Source organism: Salminus brasiliensis, chromosome 3 (genome assembly GCF_030463535.1).
Source record: "Salminus brasiliensis chromosome 3, fSalBra1.hap2, whole genome shotgun sequence".
In the NCBI taxonomy this organism is placed as follows: Eukaryota; Metazoa; Chordata; class Actinopteri; order Characiformes; family Bryconidae; genus Salminus; species Salminus brasiliensis.
In genome coordinates, this window is record NC_132880.1 from 401,754 (window position 1) to 418,022 (window position 16,269).

Consider the following 16,269-nt stretch of genomic DNA (forward strand, 5'->3'; position numbering starts at 1 on the left):
AGTGAGAGAGTGAGTGAGAGAGAGAGATTGGGGGGCCTACACACTAGAGGCTGACAATGCGTCAGAAATGCAGACCCCCAATGTATTTCAGTGGGTAGGTGGTTGCCTGGCTCTGTAACTTTGAAAAAGCTCAAACCATATCAACTTTAGCTACAACGGGTCCTGACGTGGAGGCTCGTCAACCAATAGAAGCGAGAATAGGTTGGCACAGGCAGGTGATGGATGGAGGGGATGTGTGAGTCCCTGCTTCTGTACAATGACAAATTGCCAGATTTCTTTCGAATGGTCCAAAAGGATTTAGCTGGTTCCAGCAGGACTTTGAACTGTCCAAACTCCACCTCTGCTCCAGCCATGCACACCCAACCTCCCAGATGGACATGGTCTACATGCATATACACCCTTACTCTACAACACACACACAGCATGAGGAGTCAGGGTTGAGGTTAAACCCAGCGTAGAGCGGTTCAGTGAATGTGGAGTGGAATGTGTGTAGGTGTGTTAGTGTGTGTGTATCAGGGGAGATGCTGTAGAAGGACAGCGTTCCAGCCGGACTGTCCAGATACACCCCTACTCTCTTACTCTGGGGGAGGTGGGGGGGCAGGGGGGTTCTCTTATTATTGTGTCTGACAGCGTAGCTGTTACTGGTGCACTCCAGCCTCCATGACTGTTTATTGAACCCAAGCCTGCCGTCCTCACCACCTCCTTTTCTCCTGATGGATCTGTAAGACATGGCTACAGCAGCCCTACCGCTCCACTCAGCCTCCCAGTAGCAGCGTCCAGTTAAACTGTCCGCGCTCAGAACCTGACCATAGTACTCAAATCTGTCTGGATGGTCTGGGTATGGCTGAACCTCTTCTGTGGTCTTCACCTTCCTGTTCCCCTCGCTCAGAGACAGGAACGGGTTTGCTGTGTTTGGGTCCAGTGTGACATCACACACATCTAAACACACACACAGTAAACACACAATTAATACACACACACACACACACACACACACAGTAAACTACTGTCTAAACACAACATCAACACAGATCTACACAAACAAACACATTAAAATACTCATTTATAAACATACAAAAAATTGTGACTGTGTGTGTGTGTGTGTGTGTGTGTGTGTGTGTGTGTGTGACCTTACATTTCCTCAGACTTGGTTTAATCCACATCCTCCCTGTGTTTCCCACCCTGAAAGAAAAACACATTGATGGTCTTTCGAACTGTGAAAGTGGTCAGTGTTCTCTGACCGTTCTCTCTGTGTCTCCTCACCTGAGGGTGCAGTGTGAGCTCTGCAGTGTGTCAGTGAGCAGCTTCTCTCCACACTCTCCTGGGTCATTACAGCTCAGATCCAGTTCTTTCAGGTGGGAAAGATTTGATTTCAGAGCTGAAGCCAGAGAGGAACAGCCCTCCTCTGTCACTAAGCAACCAGATAATCTGCAGAATGAGGGAAATCAGAGAGACTGATGATGAATTAGCAAACTACTTATCATGTGTCATATCATCTATAGCTACAGCTACTTGTGTTCAGATCCTGCATGACATATGGTATGTGATGGTCAAGCAGTATGTATTTTGGTGTATGTGGATGTCATACAAGAGTGTTATACTGAAGTCATACAGTCTACACTAGTCATACAGTCTACACTAGTCATACAGTCTACACAAGTCACACAGTCTACACTAGTCATACAGTCTATACTAGTCATACAGTCAACACAAGTCACACAGTCTACACTAGTCATACAGTCTATACTAGTCATACAGTCTACACAAGTCACACAGTCTACACTAGTCATACAGTCTATACTAGTCACACAGTCTACACTAGTCATACAGACTACACTAGTCATACAGTCTACACTAGTCATACAGTCTACACAGGTCACACAGTCTACACTAGTCATACAGTCTATACTAGTCATACAGTCTACACAAGTCACACAGTCTACACTAGTCATACAGTCTATACTAGTCACACAGTCTACACTAGTCACACAGTCTACACTAGTCATACAGACTACACTAGTCACACAGTCTACACTCGTCATACAGTCTACTCTAGTCACACAGTCTACACTAGTCATACAGTGTACTCTAGTCACACAGTCTATACTAGTCACACAGTCTACACTAGTCATACAGTCTACACTAGTCACACAGTCTACAAAGAAACAATGAAGTCTCTTTAATGTCTAGTGAGGTTTTGGGAGTCTGCTATAAAAAGTATGGAAGGAAAAGTGTAAGAAACTGAACTTAAAATTACAGAATCACTGAATTTAAAAGATGAACATTTTCCTTTCAGGAATGAATTCACAGAAGATTTACCTGAGCGTCTCCAGTCTACAGTGTGAGCTCTTCAGTCCCTCAGAGAGCTTTTCAACTCCTGAATCCCGTAGGTCATTGATACTGAGGTCCAGCTTTCTCAGAGAGTTTTCCAGCTTTAAAACTGAGCCCAGACTTTCACATGACTTTTCCCCAAAATTACACAGAGCGAGTCTGCAAAGAGAGAGGAAACCCATCAGACCCTACAGTTCACCTACAGCTCTTACTGGAAGACATACCGTTCATTTCTATCATGCTTAAATCAACACAACTACAGAGTATGATCTTGGGGACTTGATGGTTATAGAAAAGGTCACACCACATGGTTAGGATTAGGACTAGGATTACGTTCAGGATTAGAATTAGGATTATGTTCAGGGTTAGGATTAGGGTTAGGGTTGGTATCAGTAAGGCTGGGGATAGGTTTTTGGTTAGATTTAGGGTTTAGGTTCTCCAATAAGCATCTAGTGGTCATCACCTATCTGTGTCCTTCTGAAGATATAGAGTTTATCTACTAAACAAAGCTACAGAATCATTTTTTCTGGAAGTCCAGAAGTGCTGGTCTTTGTCAAATTGCTTTTCAGGACCTTCACAGCTTCAAATGAATGAATGAATTCACAGAAGATTTACCTGAGTGTCTCCAGTTTACAGTGAGGACTCTTCAGTCCTTCAGAGAGCTTCTCCACTCCTGAATCCTGCAGGTCATTGTGAGTGAGGTCCAGTTCTTTCAGAGGGGAGTTTTCTGATTGTAGAGCTGATGTGAGAAATCCACAAGACTTCACAGTGAGGTTACAGGCGGCTAATCTGCAGAACAGAGAGGAGAAACACAGAATACTGTTTAATCAAATCCCACAGAAAGCTCAGCAGCTCTCAGCCTTTTAAATCCTCCACTGTAAAAAACTATATATATAAAATACAACATATTTATGCTGGTTATTACAACATTACATTGCACTGCACAGTGTGTCACTGAATACACCACACAGAACTCTCACCTGAGCGTCTCCAGTTTACAGTGGGAGCTCCTCAGGCCAGCACAGAGAAGCTCCACTCCTGAATCCTGCAGGTCATTTTTACAGAGGTCCAGCTCTCTCAGAGAGGAGTGTTCTGACTGCAGGGCTGATCTCAGAGTCTCACAGGACTGATTACCAAGTTTACACAAAGTCAGTCTATAAACGGAGATAAACAGCAACAGATCTCACAAAATCCACAAATGCAGACGTTTTAATTGAGTTAGGTGTAACAGATATATTCTATAATCTAATATTGTTATTATAAATAATTAGACATAGCATAAACATGAATACTCACTTCAGTGTCTGCAGTTTGCAGTGTGGCCTCTTCAGTCCATCAGAGAACTTCTCTAATCCTGAATCCTGGAGGTCGTTGAGGCTGAGGTCCATTTCTTTCAGGGAAGAGTTTTCTGACTGTAAAGCTGTGCTCAAAGTTGTGATGGACTGTTCAGAGAGATTGCAGCCAGCAAACCTAAAAATGAAGAGCAAACGCTGCCAGTACAAAACATGCAAACATATATAACATGATATCCAGCTAACTATGCTCTGCTGTGCTTAAAAAGTGGAGCAAAAAGACACTATATTATATATATTATATAAAATACCAGTTGGCTTATTGAAGGTCAGACTCGAACCAGGGATCATTTGGGGACCAGCGGCACAGTGGATCTTTGACTGCTTCATCAATGTACTTGAGTGTATTTGAACTTTGGGTAGGAGTCGTATTCTGGATCACCAGAGGCATGCAGGCTAAGAAAAATGTTCAGCTCCGTGAATGGGATAGCACACACTCTTTTGGCCTGTCTTTACAGTGTGTGTGGCATGCATGTGTAATGCATTCCTCTGTTTTAACATAGATTCATTAATATTCAGTGAACACTCACCGAGCCTTGCTGTAGTTTGTGACGGCAGGGAGGAGTCTCCTGTAACCCTCTTCTGATGTGTTGTATTTCTTCAGGTCCATTTCTTTCCTTGGGGTCTCTGATTGGAGCTGCAGGTAGGCGATGGCTGAGCACTGTGCAGGTGAGAGTTCCTTTCTGGAGAATCTTTCTGGAATCAGAGAGAATCAGTGGAAGATCTTCAGATGCTGCTGTCGTCCAGTCACTGTAACCTTCTGACCAAATGATTGATCTGAATGCTCCCCAAAGTAAATGGTGTCAGGGTGTTACCTCTATGGAAGAAGTCGGCTTTAGTTTATAACAATATTTATGTGTTTCAGATGTTTACAGGTTTCCAGTGAGTTTATATTTTTATTAAGATTTTTAAATAAAGAAATGGGGGGGGGCAATTTGTCAATACCACAATAGTACAATATTGTTGCTGTCGTGACAAATAAGCTGTACTGTATTGTGTTTTTTCAATGTAAATCTATAATTTAATGGAAAAAAGCACAGTATTGGAAGATGTTTCTGGAAATGACTAAATGATTAAAATGTACCTTTTAGGATCCACACTGTAAATGCAGCTAAAATAACAACTGAAACTGAAATGCAGATGATCACAATCTTCCAGGCATGGAAACCTTTTCCTGAAACAAAAATCAGACAAATGTTTACGGCAGATTCCTATGACCTGACTGGGTCAAACCACTGACCCCAAACTTGAAGTTAACTTGAAGACATTTATGGCATTTAGCTGACGCTCTTATCCAGAGCGATTACTCGTATTACAGAGGAGGGGCTATGTAGTGTTAGGAGTCTTGCCCAAGGACTCTTATTGGTGTAGCGCAGGATAGTCACCCAGACCGGGAATCAAACCCCAGTCTCCCACGTGGTGTAGTAGCTCACTGGCAGGCAGTGGTGTTATCTGTTGTGCCACACTGTTCTGATTTACTGTACTGATGGAAATGCTAATCATGATGACATGTATCCTAACAAGGTTCCAAAGCTTTTTACGTGTAAAATAATGTTCTTTTTCTCTATATACGTCTTTCTGTTGTTTCCAAAAACTTTGTCTTCTTGTGAACTCATCTAGAGCCATGGTTCTAAAGCGTACAGCATTTTTAACCAAAGGTTATTAAATTATACACAAATACAACTATATTCACTACTGCTAATCCTTTGCTTATATAACTAACAATGATAACTTCACATTCTTACCTTTGACTTGAATGTGCACAGTTGTGTCGTCATACCAGGATGACAGCTCAACAACACAGTTATAAGCTCCTTCATCAGAAGGTCGGGCTGCTGAAAGTCTCAGTGAGGTGTTTCCTTTCTGCAGCTCTTCTGTAAACAGAGCTGTCCTCCCTCTGTAGGACTCCATCTGCTGCCCATTCCTATCTTCATAATCTTCATACAGATGCACCAGTGTGTTTGCTTCCGTCAGATACGTCCTGGACCACTCTACTTTCATGTCCTCAACACTGACTTTGGGTTGGATAGAACAGGGCAGGACCAGATCTTCACCAGCTTCAACTACCAGAGGAGCGGCTGGACCAACAACCTTTAAACTCCCTGGATTTAGAAGAAAAAAAATCTCAAATACAAAACAGTTATGTCCTAATGTCCTAAAAGTATTGGGACATCTGCTTATTCACTGCTTCTTCTGGACAATCTCTACTGTCCAGAGAAGAAGGTTTGTACTAGATTTTGGAGGAGGAGCATTGCTGTGAGGATTTGATTGCATTTAGCAAAAAGAGCATTACTGAGGTCAGGATGTTGGATCATGATCACCACCCTGCTTCATCCCCAACTCCTTGACTTTTCCCAGAGAACGCAGTTCTTCCACTGCTCCACAGCTAAATGCTGGGGGGCTTTATAACCCTCTAGCCCACGCCTGGCATTAGGCAGCATATGGCTAATAGGGTCATGTTGATCTTCTCCAGAGAGTCCTATTCTATTGGCAGTACTTCTCTACAGGAACTAGACAAGCTGGGGTGCATTTGCACATCTGTCTTAACAATGGATGCAACCTAAAGTAGCTGAAAGCAGGGGAAAAGGGGTGTCCACAAACATTTGGACATGTAGTAGGTTTAAATGTTACTTTTTTATATCTATTCTATACACATGTTCATAAACACATAGTGTATAATAACACTGCTGCTTTATTAAGCTTGTAATAGACCAATTCTCTGTAACAATTTAGTTCATAGTGAAGTTAATTATAACTGAAATGGATGGTTCTCACCTTTAACCACCACATGAAGAGTGATTTCATACAAGGGTGTTGATCTGTCCTCAATTAAACACTGGTAACCCCCTTGATCAAACGGCCGCACAGCTGAGAGCTTCAGCGAGGCGTTTCCTCTCTGCAGCTCTTCTTTAAACAGGGCTGTCCTCCCTCTGTAAGACTTAACCTGCTTCTCGTTCCTGTCTTTACGGCCTTCATACAGATGCACTAGTCTGTCGGTATCAGTCCGGTCTGTTCTGATCCATTCCACGGTCAGATCCACAGCACTGACGTTGGGTTGTATGGAACAGGGTAGAACCAGATCTTCACCAACTTTAACAACCAGAGGAGCAGCTGAGCCGACCACCTTAGAGTGCTCTGCAATGATAACACAACCTCCTATCAACCAGACAGGCTTTACCTTCCTCTCCAACGTGACATAAGTATCCAGAGATAGCAACTGTTCAGTATGACCATTCAGTCTATGACCAATCAGTCTATGACCATTCAACATATGACCATTTAGTCTGTGGCCATTAAATCTATGACCATTTTGTCTATGATCATATTTATAGAAAGTACCAGAAATATGATATTTTTATGATTATTATATATTTTTCCAATAAGCACAATCTCATTTTCAGCAGACGAAGCTGTTTGGTTGATTCATTGTTCATCATTTCTTTTAGCTGTAAATCTGTGTATTGTCTTTATTTTAATACACCAACAGATAATCTATAAATATGTGTAAGAATGTCCTTTTAACTGATTGAACCCTAATAGTATTTTAAAACACCAGTATTCATTTATTATTATTATACATTATTTAACAGTTAAACTACTGTAGGGTATAAAGTAATTATTTTAGTTATTATGAACAGAGTGTTACTCATTTGAGGATGAGGAAATGAGGTGGAGGGCCTTATCAAGCATACCCTCCCACAGCACTGTCCAGAGAACATACCTGCTGTGATAAACCAGGAGAAAATCAGCAGCGTCAAACTGAGAAACTCCATCCCTGAAAGAAAAGTGAAAATCCTGTCATATCACATCACATCATATCACATCACATCATATCATATCATATCATTACATATCATATCATATCATATCACATCACATCACATCATAACATCATATCACATCATATCATAACATCATATCATATTATATCACATCATATCATAACATCACATCATATTATATCATGATATGATTGGTCAGAATCTTCCAAACACGTCAAAGAGCTCTCTGCTGTTTAAAGACGACAGCTCTCCTACTCTCTGGGAATTTCCCCACTGCGGGACTAATAAAGAAATCTTATCTTATCTTATCTTATCTTATCTTATCTTATCTTATCTTATCTTATCATAACATCACATCATATCACATCATATCACATCATATCATAACATCACATCATATCATAACATCACATCATATTATATCACATCACATCATATTATATCACATCATATCATAACATCACATCATATGATATCAAATCATATCATAACATCCCATCATATTGTATCACATCATATCATAACATCACATAATATCATAACATCACATCATATCACACCATATAATAACATATCATATCATATCGCATCACATCATAGCTCAGTAGCTTCACCTGTAGTTCTATGGGGTCAGTAGCTTCACCTGTAGTTCTATGGGTTCAGTAGCTTCACCTGTAGTTCTATGGGTTCAGTAGCTTCACCTGTAGTTCTATGGGGTCAGTAGCTTCACCTGTAGTTCTATGGGTTCAGTAGCTTCACCTGTAGTTCTATGGGTTCAGTAGCTTCACCTGTAGTTCTATGGGGTCAGTAGCTTCACCTGTAGTTCTATGGGTTCAGTAGCTTCACCTGTAGTTCTATGGGTTCAGTAGCTTCACCTGTAGTTCTATGGGGTCAGTAGCTTCACCTGTAGTTCTGCAGGGTCAGTAGCTTCACCTGTAGTTCTATGGGTTCAGTAGCTGTCAGTAGTCTGCTTTAATGTTCACAGTGTTCTCATCTAAAAGCCTCTGCATCTGAACAAACCCTGTGTTTGTTGTGTTGTTGCACAAAAGCCATGATTCCAATCTTAAGGTAAATGGAGATAAAGTTCTTCCCACTGAGCTACAAAATATCTCCTACTTTACCAATCCACCCACTGACCCAACCCTGAAGACCTCAGCCTGGTTCTGGATGTCTGTTTCTAAATCAAACACACTTTATCAGGATCTATCAAGTAAACATTAAATCCAGAGGAGAAGAAGAAGAAAGCTCTAAACCTTCTCCTCCTATGTCCTACCCCCATTCCCCTCCAGTGCAGTCTTACCTGTTTCCCCTGTCTCCGTCCTCAGAGTCTTCACTTAGAAAAGTTCAGGTTCGCTGTAATCAGGAGAGCCAGAGCTACAGCTCTCTTCCAGTCCTCTGACAGTCCGCCATTGCACTGTATCACCCCACATCACACACCTGTATTACTCAGCCCTTCTCTTTCCGGACTGATCCTCTGCTCTTCCCTTACAAACAGAAAACCAGCCGGAGAACATTGTACTCACATGACATCAGCAGTGTGTCTGGCCACAAAATCACCTTCTGTGTGTGTGTGTGTGTGTGTGTGATTGTGTGTGTGTGTGTGTTGGGGAAGAGTTTTTTTTTTCAGATCAAATGAATTCTGTAAACTGTTTCGCTTCACCTGTTTGTGTGTGATGTTCGTCTACATTCCTTCAGAAACTGAGCAGAACACATTCCACATACAGGTGTGGCTGAGCTCACTGTCACTGAGAGTGTGTCACACACTCCACAGAGCGGATAGAAACTGAGGACTGGAAAGCTGAACCCGAAACTCGATGGCAGGCCTAAAACCCTTCAGCACTTCAGAACACTTCAGAGCCTCTCCACCCTTTCAGGAGGTGGCCCCCATCTCTCCCTGTGTCCCTCATAACGTCAGCATTTGCGTGATCGGCCACTGACGGCTACGGTTCTCTCCTTCTTCCACACTCATAGTGCCCTCCTGGGAATTGTGAGGTCCCCAGCCCTTCTGACGAGCACTGTATCCCAACACGCATTGATTTCCTAGCGTCACTGATTGAGTTGAGAGCACACAGATGGTGGATGTTACTCAGGACCCTGTGTAAGTCAGTAGTAGAGGAGTACGGGGGGTGTAGCTTCACAACAGAACATCCCTCCTGAATTATTTTACAGTTTGGCTGGATTGGAGAATGATGTGATCCCTTATAAAAATAGCACCTTTATTTTGCTGGATCTTCTTCTCTGTATCTTTATGTTTTTTTAACAAATTATGTGGCCTCGTCTCTTGGAACCGACTCAACTCATTCCAATCACTTAGAACCATTCAGGGTTGACTCCAAAATGGCTGCAGTGTTCTGGATTCAGAATTTGATCTGCCTTTGTGTTTGATTCAGCTCCTGTAATTTCATGTATTATTGATAATAAACATTGTATTATTTAACAACTTATTATAATTACTGTTGCCATGACAGTTTTAAATGAGTGATAAAATGTTGTCTTGCCATATATCGGAAGTGATCAATAAACAATAATAAAATTAATAAATAATAATAAAAAACAAAAAATAAATTGCCATAAATGATAGAAGAAATAAATATTAATTAAGCATTATCAGCGCCATCTACTGTATGTTAGGCGTATCAGGCAGTATGTGAATGAAGCACCAGGAATAGACATCAGTATACACAATAAGAGATACCCTTGAGTGGAAGGTAACTTTTTTAATTTAGAAAATATGAAGAATGACAACAAAGTCTAAAGTCTAGATAAACGTTAACGTGTCGTTAATAGTAGAATCCTATCAGTCCTGAAAGTCTCCTGTTTACATGCTCTCTGCTCTGAGGCCTTCAGAGGAAAGCACACTGACCTTTCCTACCACCAGCTCGTCCACCTCTTGGTGATCCTGTCCTCCTCTCTCTGTGGTTCTTCACCAGTTCTGATACTTCGCTTTCCAGAAGAGTTGTCACGTCACTGAACAGCTCGGCCTGCTCTCTTGCCTCCGCCTCATACTTGCTCTTCAGGTCGTTTAGGCTTTTCTCAAGATGCTTCTGCATCTCCTCTCTCTCTCTCCTCAATCGCTCTTCTTCTCTCGCTCTCCTCCTCAGCACCTCCTGCCATTCTCTCTCCAGCTCCAGCTTCTCCAGCACTTTTCTCTCCTCCTCCTCCTTCTCCTCCACACAGACTTTTCTCTCTTCCTCCTCCTTCTCCTCCACACAGACTTTTCTCTCCTCCTCCTCCTTCTCCTCCACACAGACTTTTCTCTCCTCCTCCTCCTTCTCCTCCACACAGACTTTTCTCTCCTCCTCCTCCTTCTCCTCCACACAGACTTTTCTCTCCTCTCCTTCGCCCTCGAGCTCGTTCGTGGTTTGTAATGTGCTCTCCTCGCTCTCTCTCCTCCTCGGGTCTCTCTCTACCTTTCTCCTGTGTTCGGTCTCAGACTGCTGTGGATGTCTGTCCTGCTTTGTGTTTCTTTCAAACATTTCTATGATTTTTTTCAGGTTTCCTTTAGATGTTCTCACTTCTTCAGCAGCAGGTCTCGGGCTGGTTCGGGGTTCTCTCTCTCCTTCCTCCCTTTTCTTTTCTAGAAAATGTGCTGTCCCAGATTTCCATCCACCTCTCTCCACTTCTTTTGTCTTGTGTACTGGTCTCAGAGCTTTTTGTGTCTCATCAAACTCCCGTTGATGTCCTTCTCTCCCCTTTTCCCTTTGCTGTCGCTCCTCTTTTACTCGCTGTCTGTCTCTCTTCAGACGCAACTCCTTCTTCTCCACTTCTTTATTGTATTTGGTCTTTATTTCCTTCTCCCTCTGTCTCAGAATCTCCTCTTTTCTCTGCTGTATGGACCTCTCTGCTAACTCCAGCACTTCATTAGTGAAGTAGTTGTTCCTGTCGAACTCAATCATGTCTTCAATCTTTCTAAGAAGGTCCCTCACTTGGGTGCTGTTGTTGTCCTTGTTATTAAACATTTGAACTCGACCTCCACAGTCCGTGATCAGTTGGTTCACGTCCGCGTGGTTGCTCCGTTCGACGTACGCCTCAATCGTCTCACCTCCCAGCTCATCACCTCTGGTGAACAGAACTATGCTGAACCTAACAGCCTCTGGCCCAAAAATGTCCTTGATGAGCTCCACCGTGTCCATCTCCTCCTTTGTAAACCTTCCAACACTCAGCACTATGATGAAAGCGTGGGGTCCGGGCGCCAACAGTGAGATACACTTCGCAATTTCCTCCGTAACTTCTTCATTAGTGAGAGTGGTGTCAAAGAGTCCTGGAGTGTCAACAACAGCGACAGACCTTCCCAGAACTTTACTGAAACCCTTCTGACACTTTGTGGTCACACCAGTCATGCTCGCGCTGGACCTGAATGCTTGTCTTCCTAAAATAGCGTTTCCCGTTGCGCTCTTCCCGTTCCCCGTTTTCCCAATCAGGACTATTCTCAGAGCCTCTGAGTCAGCAGGTCCAGCAGGCCTGTTGCTGGTTACCATGCTCACTAATTCATCCAGTAGAGCTGGCACTGGTTGGAGGTTTCCGTTTTCCAGTTTCTCCAAGAGTTTGTATCTGCCTCCACACCTCCTGAGAAGCTGCAAGGTTTGGGAGTTTTGCTCTAACCATGCAGCTGCTGCACTTTTATCAGTGCTGTGCTCAGTTACAAAAATAACAATGGTGTGATCCTTCATTCTCGAGCCAAAGGTTCTCTGGAACTTCTCCAGTTCTCCTTTATCTTCATCGGTAAGAGGCCCAGTGGGAACGATGAGGAGAAAAGCATGAACTCCAGGAACTCTGTGATGAGTCTCCTTTATCACCTCCTTCTCTGAGAGCTGGGAGTTGTAGAGAGCTGGAAGCTCCACCAGGGTGATCAGGTGTCCACATACTTCTCCCTCCCTCCTCACACACACTGAGCTGGACTCTGGACTGAGCTCTCTCTGACCAAGCTGAGATTTAATGGTCTTTCTGTCCAGCAAGAGGTCTAATAACAAGGCCTTTACTTCTCTGTTCCTCCCACACAGCAACAGGGTCAGTTGTGATGTCAGGGTCTTAGAAGTGGAGGCAGACACCTTAGACTCTAAAAGATGAAAAATATGCAAATGTAATTAATCTGACATTACCATAGTGACACAAACTTTTAGCACTTCTTCCTTTGATCCTTTACGGTAGGTACTGACCACTGCATACAGGGAACACCCCAAAAGACCTGCCTGATGTTTTGGAGATGTTCTGACCCAGTTGTCTAGAACATCATTGTCCGGTTCTTGTCAAAGTGTCTCAGGTTTTATGTTAACCAATTTTTTTAACCCAAGTATCCTAATATTTCCTACCTCTTGACAGGTGTCATTATAACAAGTGGTATTAATGTTATGGCTTATTGGTGTAAATGTTTATTCTTTATACTATTTAACTCGGTAAGCATGGTGTACTTAACGTGTGCATTAGACAGTATTAATCAGTCTTAGCTTTTCTAGACTGTCTTTCTGAATTTTTAATTTGGCTTCAAAACTGACCAGCCTACTCAATCAGTGAATTACTCCTCATTTACATATTCAGTAAAAGATCATGCTACTGCAGAATGCAGTTAGTTACTGTCTTGCTGTAATACACTGACAAGCACTGCTTCATCAAGTCCAAGTCGAATCCCAAGTTTCTGATGGGTTTCTGGTGGGTTGTGTCTCAAGTCTCACAAGCTATGAGTAATAAGTCTCTGAGGCGGGTCCAATTCCAACTCTTAAGTCTATAGCGAAATCAGAATCTCTGACTTGAGAGTCTCTGGAGTACAAGTCTGGGTGTGCGATTCCAAGTCAAGTATCTAGACTACAAATCTGGGTCCTACATATCTGGGGTGCGTTTCTAATGCACGTTTCCAGGGTACCAGTTTTGGTCAAGTCCCAAGTCTCTGTTCAGTTCTAGGTCTGGAACAACTCCTGAGTTACTGGTCTACAAGTCAGATCTCTAGAGAACAAGTCTGGAGCAAGTCTTGAGTAGCTGGTGTGCAAATCTGTGTGAAGTGCAAGCCATCAGTGTGTCAAATATGAGAGACATTTAAAATAGACATTAGTGCTCACCAGGAAAACGTGTCCCAAAGCCCTGGACAGTCTCCTGCTTTGGTTTTTCTCCTCCATGCTCTGCTTGGTAAGACTTTGGCTCGTCTTTTGCAAGAGGAGCTGCTTCATATGTTTCCCAGACAAGGTGATTCCCTCCATTCTCTTCAACCATCCTTTGCATGAGCTCCATAAGAGCAGTGCGACTGCACCCCCTGTCTATCTGAAAATGCCTGCTGCTGCACTCATCAAGGACCTTCTTCATGAGGTTTGCCTGAAATGGGTCTACACTGATGCCTGGCTGCAGTGTCTGTGTTGTCACCACCAGGGTGTGTCTATGAGGCTCCTCAGACAGAGAAAATATGTGATCCAGTCTGTGTCTGTCTGTCTCAGAGAAGTCGTCTGGCTGTAGAACCAGCACCAGAACATGAGGTCCAGGAAAACACAGAGTCATGCACTTTTTAATCTGTGCTGTGATCTGATCCAGTGAGAGCTGAGGGTCAAACAGGTGAGGTGTGTTGATGAGGGTGATGTATCTGCCCTCCACCGTTCCTCCAGCTCTCTCACTGTGCTGCTCCACTGAAGGAGGCGGAGCTTCAGTATAAAAAGCGTCCCGGCCCAGGATGAAGTTCCCCACTCTGCTGTTCAGGCCGTTCTTCCCCAGCAGAACCACCCTCAGCTCCTCACACACTGGAACACATAATACTGGAGTCAGTGCTTTTCCATTTACAGCTCTGTTTCCTCTGAGCTGCTCTGGTGCTGCGGAGTGATTGTTTACACTGATCAGCCATAACATTAAAACCACCTGTCTAATACTATATAGATCCCCCTCAAGTGGTCAAAACAGCTCTGACTCGAGGTGCTCTGTGGTATCTGGCACCTAGACGTTAGCCGCAGATCCTTTACGTCCTGTAGGTTGTGAGGTGGGCGGGGCCTACATGAGCATCAGTGAGTGTTGGGCACCTAGGCGCCAGTACACCGGTTGTCCTTCCTTGGAACCTTTACGGTAAGTACTGACCACTGCATACAGGGAACACCCCACAAGACCTGCCTGATGTTTTGGGGATGTTCTGACCCAGTTATCTAGAACATCACAGTCTGGATCTTGTCAAAGAATTTTTCTTTCTCCAACACATATTTCCTAAGTGGTGTTAATGTTATGGCTGATTGGTGTAAATGTTTATTTTTGTACTAGTTAACTCAGTAAGCATGGTGTACTTAACCTGTGCATTTGTGTGTAAGACTAACTGTCCAAGTAACTGACCAGCCTACTCAATCAATGAATTACTCCTCATTTACATATTCAGTAATAGTCCACGCTACTGCAGAATGCTGTTAGTTACTGTCTAGCTGTAGTACTGTAGTAACTTACTATTTGGGGGTGGAGTTATGCTTCTCCTTCTCTGGTGTGATGGACCTGTGGGAAAAGTGTGAGCTGCATGTCACCGTCAATATTTGCTAATATTGTCCTTTCACAATGTTCAGTTAGCTCTCTTTAAACCCTCCCAGACCTATGAAATATTCCAGTAAACATAAAAACAATGAGAGGTTTCATCGTGTTCCAATCAGAACTCTAGAAATGTCCATACCTGGCTTTGCTGTAGCCCATGTTCTGAATAAGAATATGATCAGAACTGACTAGTACGCAGATCCGAATGGCTAGCAGTCACAGTGTGAGAGAACTCCTGACCTGTCAATGACTCTTCCTTTGTCCTCATATGATCCTCCTTGAGACTGGTTGTTTTCACCTATGTCTTGTTGTCATACATTAAATGGACGAAAGTATTGGGACAGAAGAGTTGATTCTGTTTTTGTTGTAGTTACTGTCTCTACTGTCCAGAGAAAAAAGACTTTCTACTAGATTCTAGAGGAGCATTGCTGTGAGGATTTGATTGTGTTCTGCAACAAGAGTGTTACTGAGATCAGGATGCTGGATGATCACATACACCCAACTCATCCCAAAAGTACTGGATGGAGCTCCACCACCATCACTCCAGAGAACACAGTTCTTCTACTGCTCCACAGCTCCTCAATGCTGGGGGGCTTCATACCCCTCTAGCCCACGCCTGGCATTATTAGGCAGCATGGTGCCAATAGGGTCATGATGTTGATCTGCTCCAGAGAGTCCTATTCTATTGGCAGTTCTTCTCTACAGGGACTAGACAAGCTGTGTGTGCACATCTGTGTCAGCAATTCGTGCAGTTTAGCACATGATTAAGAGAGGGTTTGTCGCAAGAACTCTGTGACTGCCAATCAAAAAGACAAACTGTGTAGATGTCAGTGTTGAGCAGAAGCCAGACAGCTCTGTAGAATACTTACAAACATCCGACTCCATTTCACTGAAGGTTCTTCCAGAATATCCCGATAACACCCAGACTCTTAAATCATTTGATGTTTTGGAAATTGGTATCCAGAACTCATCCCCAGTTTCTGTTCTGTCAGAACTTCCGTACCTGAATAAAGTTCATACTTTTACAGCTGTTCAAAGATCACACTTGATCACACCCTTCACTCCAGCAAGGACCAAAGGGCACTTCCCCACGGCACAATTTTATAATATCATAAAAAGACATTTAGGAGTTTAGGAGTGTGCTTAAGTGGTAGTTTTAAGGTTTGTCCAGCTGCAGAAACTAGAACAAGTTTCTTACATTGACAATCCCCATTCCTACCCCAATCCCCATCCCTACCCCAATCCTCATTCCCACCCCAATCCCCATTCCTACCCCAATCCTCATTCCCACCCCAATCTTCAATTCTCTGTCCAAAAGCCAACACCAC

At 43.2% G+C, this 16,269-nt stretch overlaps 2 protein-coding genes across 2 annotated transcripts; both read right to left on the reverse strand.

Moving 5' to 3' along the window:
- Positions 1 to 7,456, reverse strand: LOC140551011 (uncharacterized). Its single transcript, XM_072674382.1, has 12 exons — positions 7,405 to 7,456; positions 6,459 to 6,818; positions 5,429 to 5,785; positions 4,768 to 4,857; positions 4,214 to 4,379; positions 3,628 to 3,801; positions 3,312 to 3,485; positions 2,947 to 3,120; positions 2,320 to 2,490; positions 1,264 to 1,428; positions 1,136 to 1,182; positions 1 to 939 (listed from the first exon to the last, which is right to left on the reverse strand). The coding sequence occupies exons 1-12, from the start codon at positions 7,454 to 7,456 to the stop codon at positions 401 to 403; spliced, it is 2,469 nt and encodes an 822-aa protein (XP_072530483.1). The 3' UTR covers positions 1 to 400.
- A 1,912-nt stretch (positions 7,457 to 9,368) lies between these two features.
- On the reverse strand, positions 9,369 to 15,850 carry LOC140551012 (GTPase IMAP family member 8-like). Its single transcript, XM_072674383.1, has 6 exons — positions 15,811 to 15,850; positions 14,864 to 14,908; positions 13,516 to 14,181; positions 12,387 to 12,521; positions 10,713 to 12,293; positions 9,369 to 9,514 (listed from the first exon to the last, which is right to left on the reverse strand). Exons 1-6 carry the CDS (start codon positions 15,824 to 15,826, stop codon positions 9,369 to 9,371), a joined length of 2,589 nt encoding a protein of 862 aa, XP_072530484.1. The 5' UTR covers positions 15,827 to 15,850.
- Between the last annotated feature and the right edge of the window lie 419 nt (positions 15,851 to 16,269).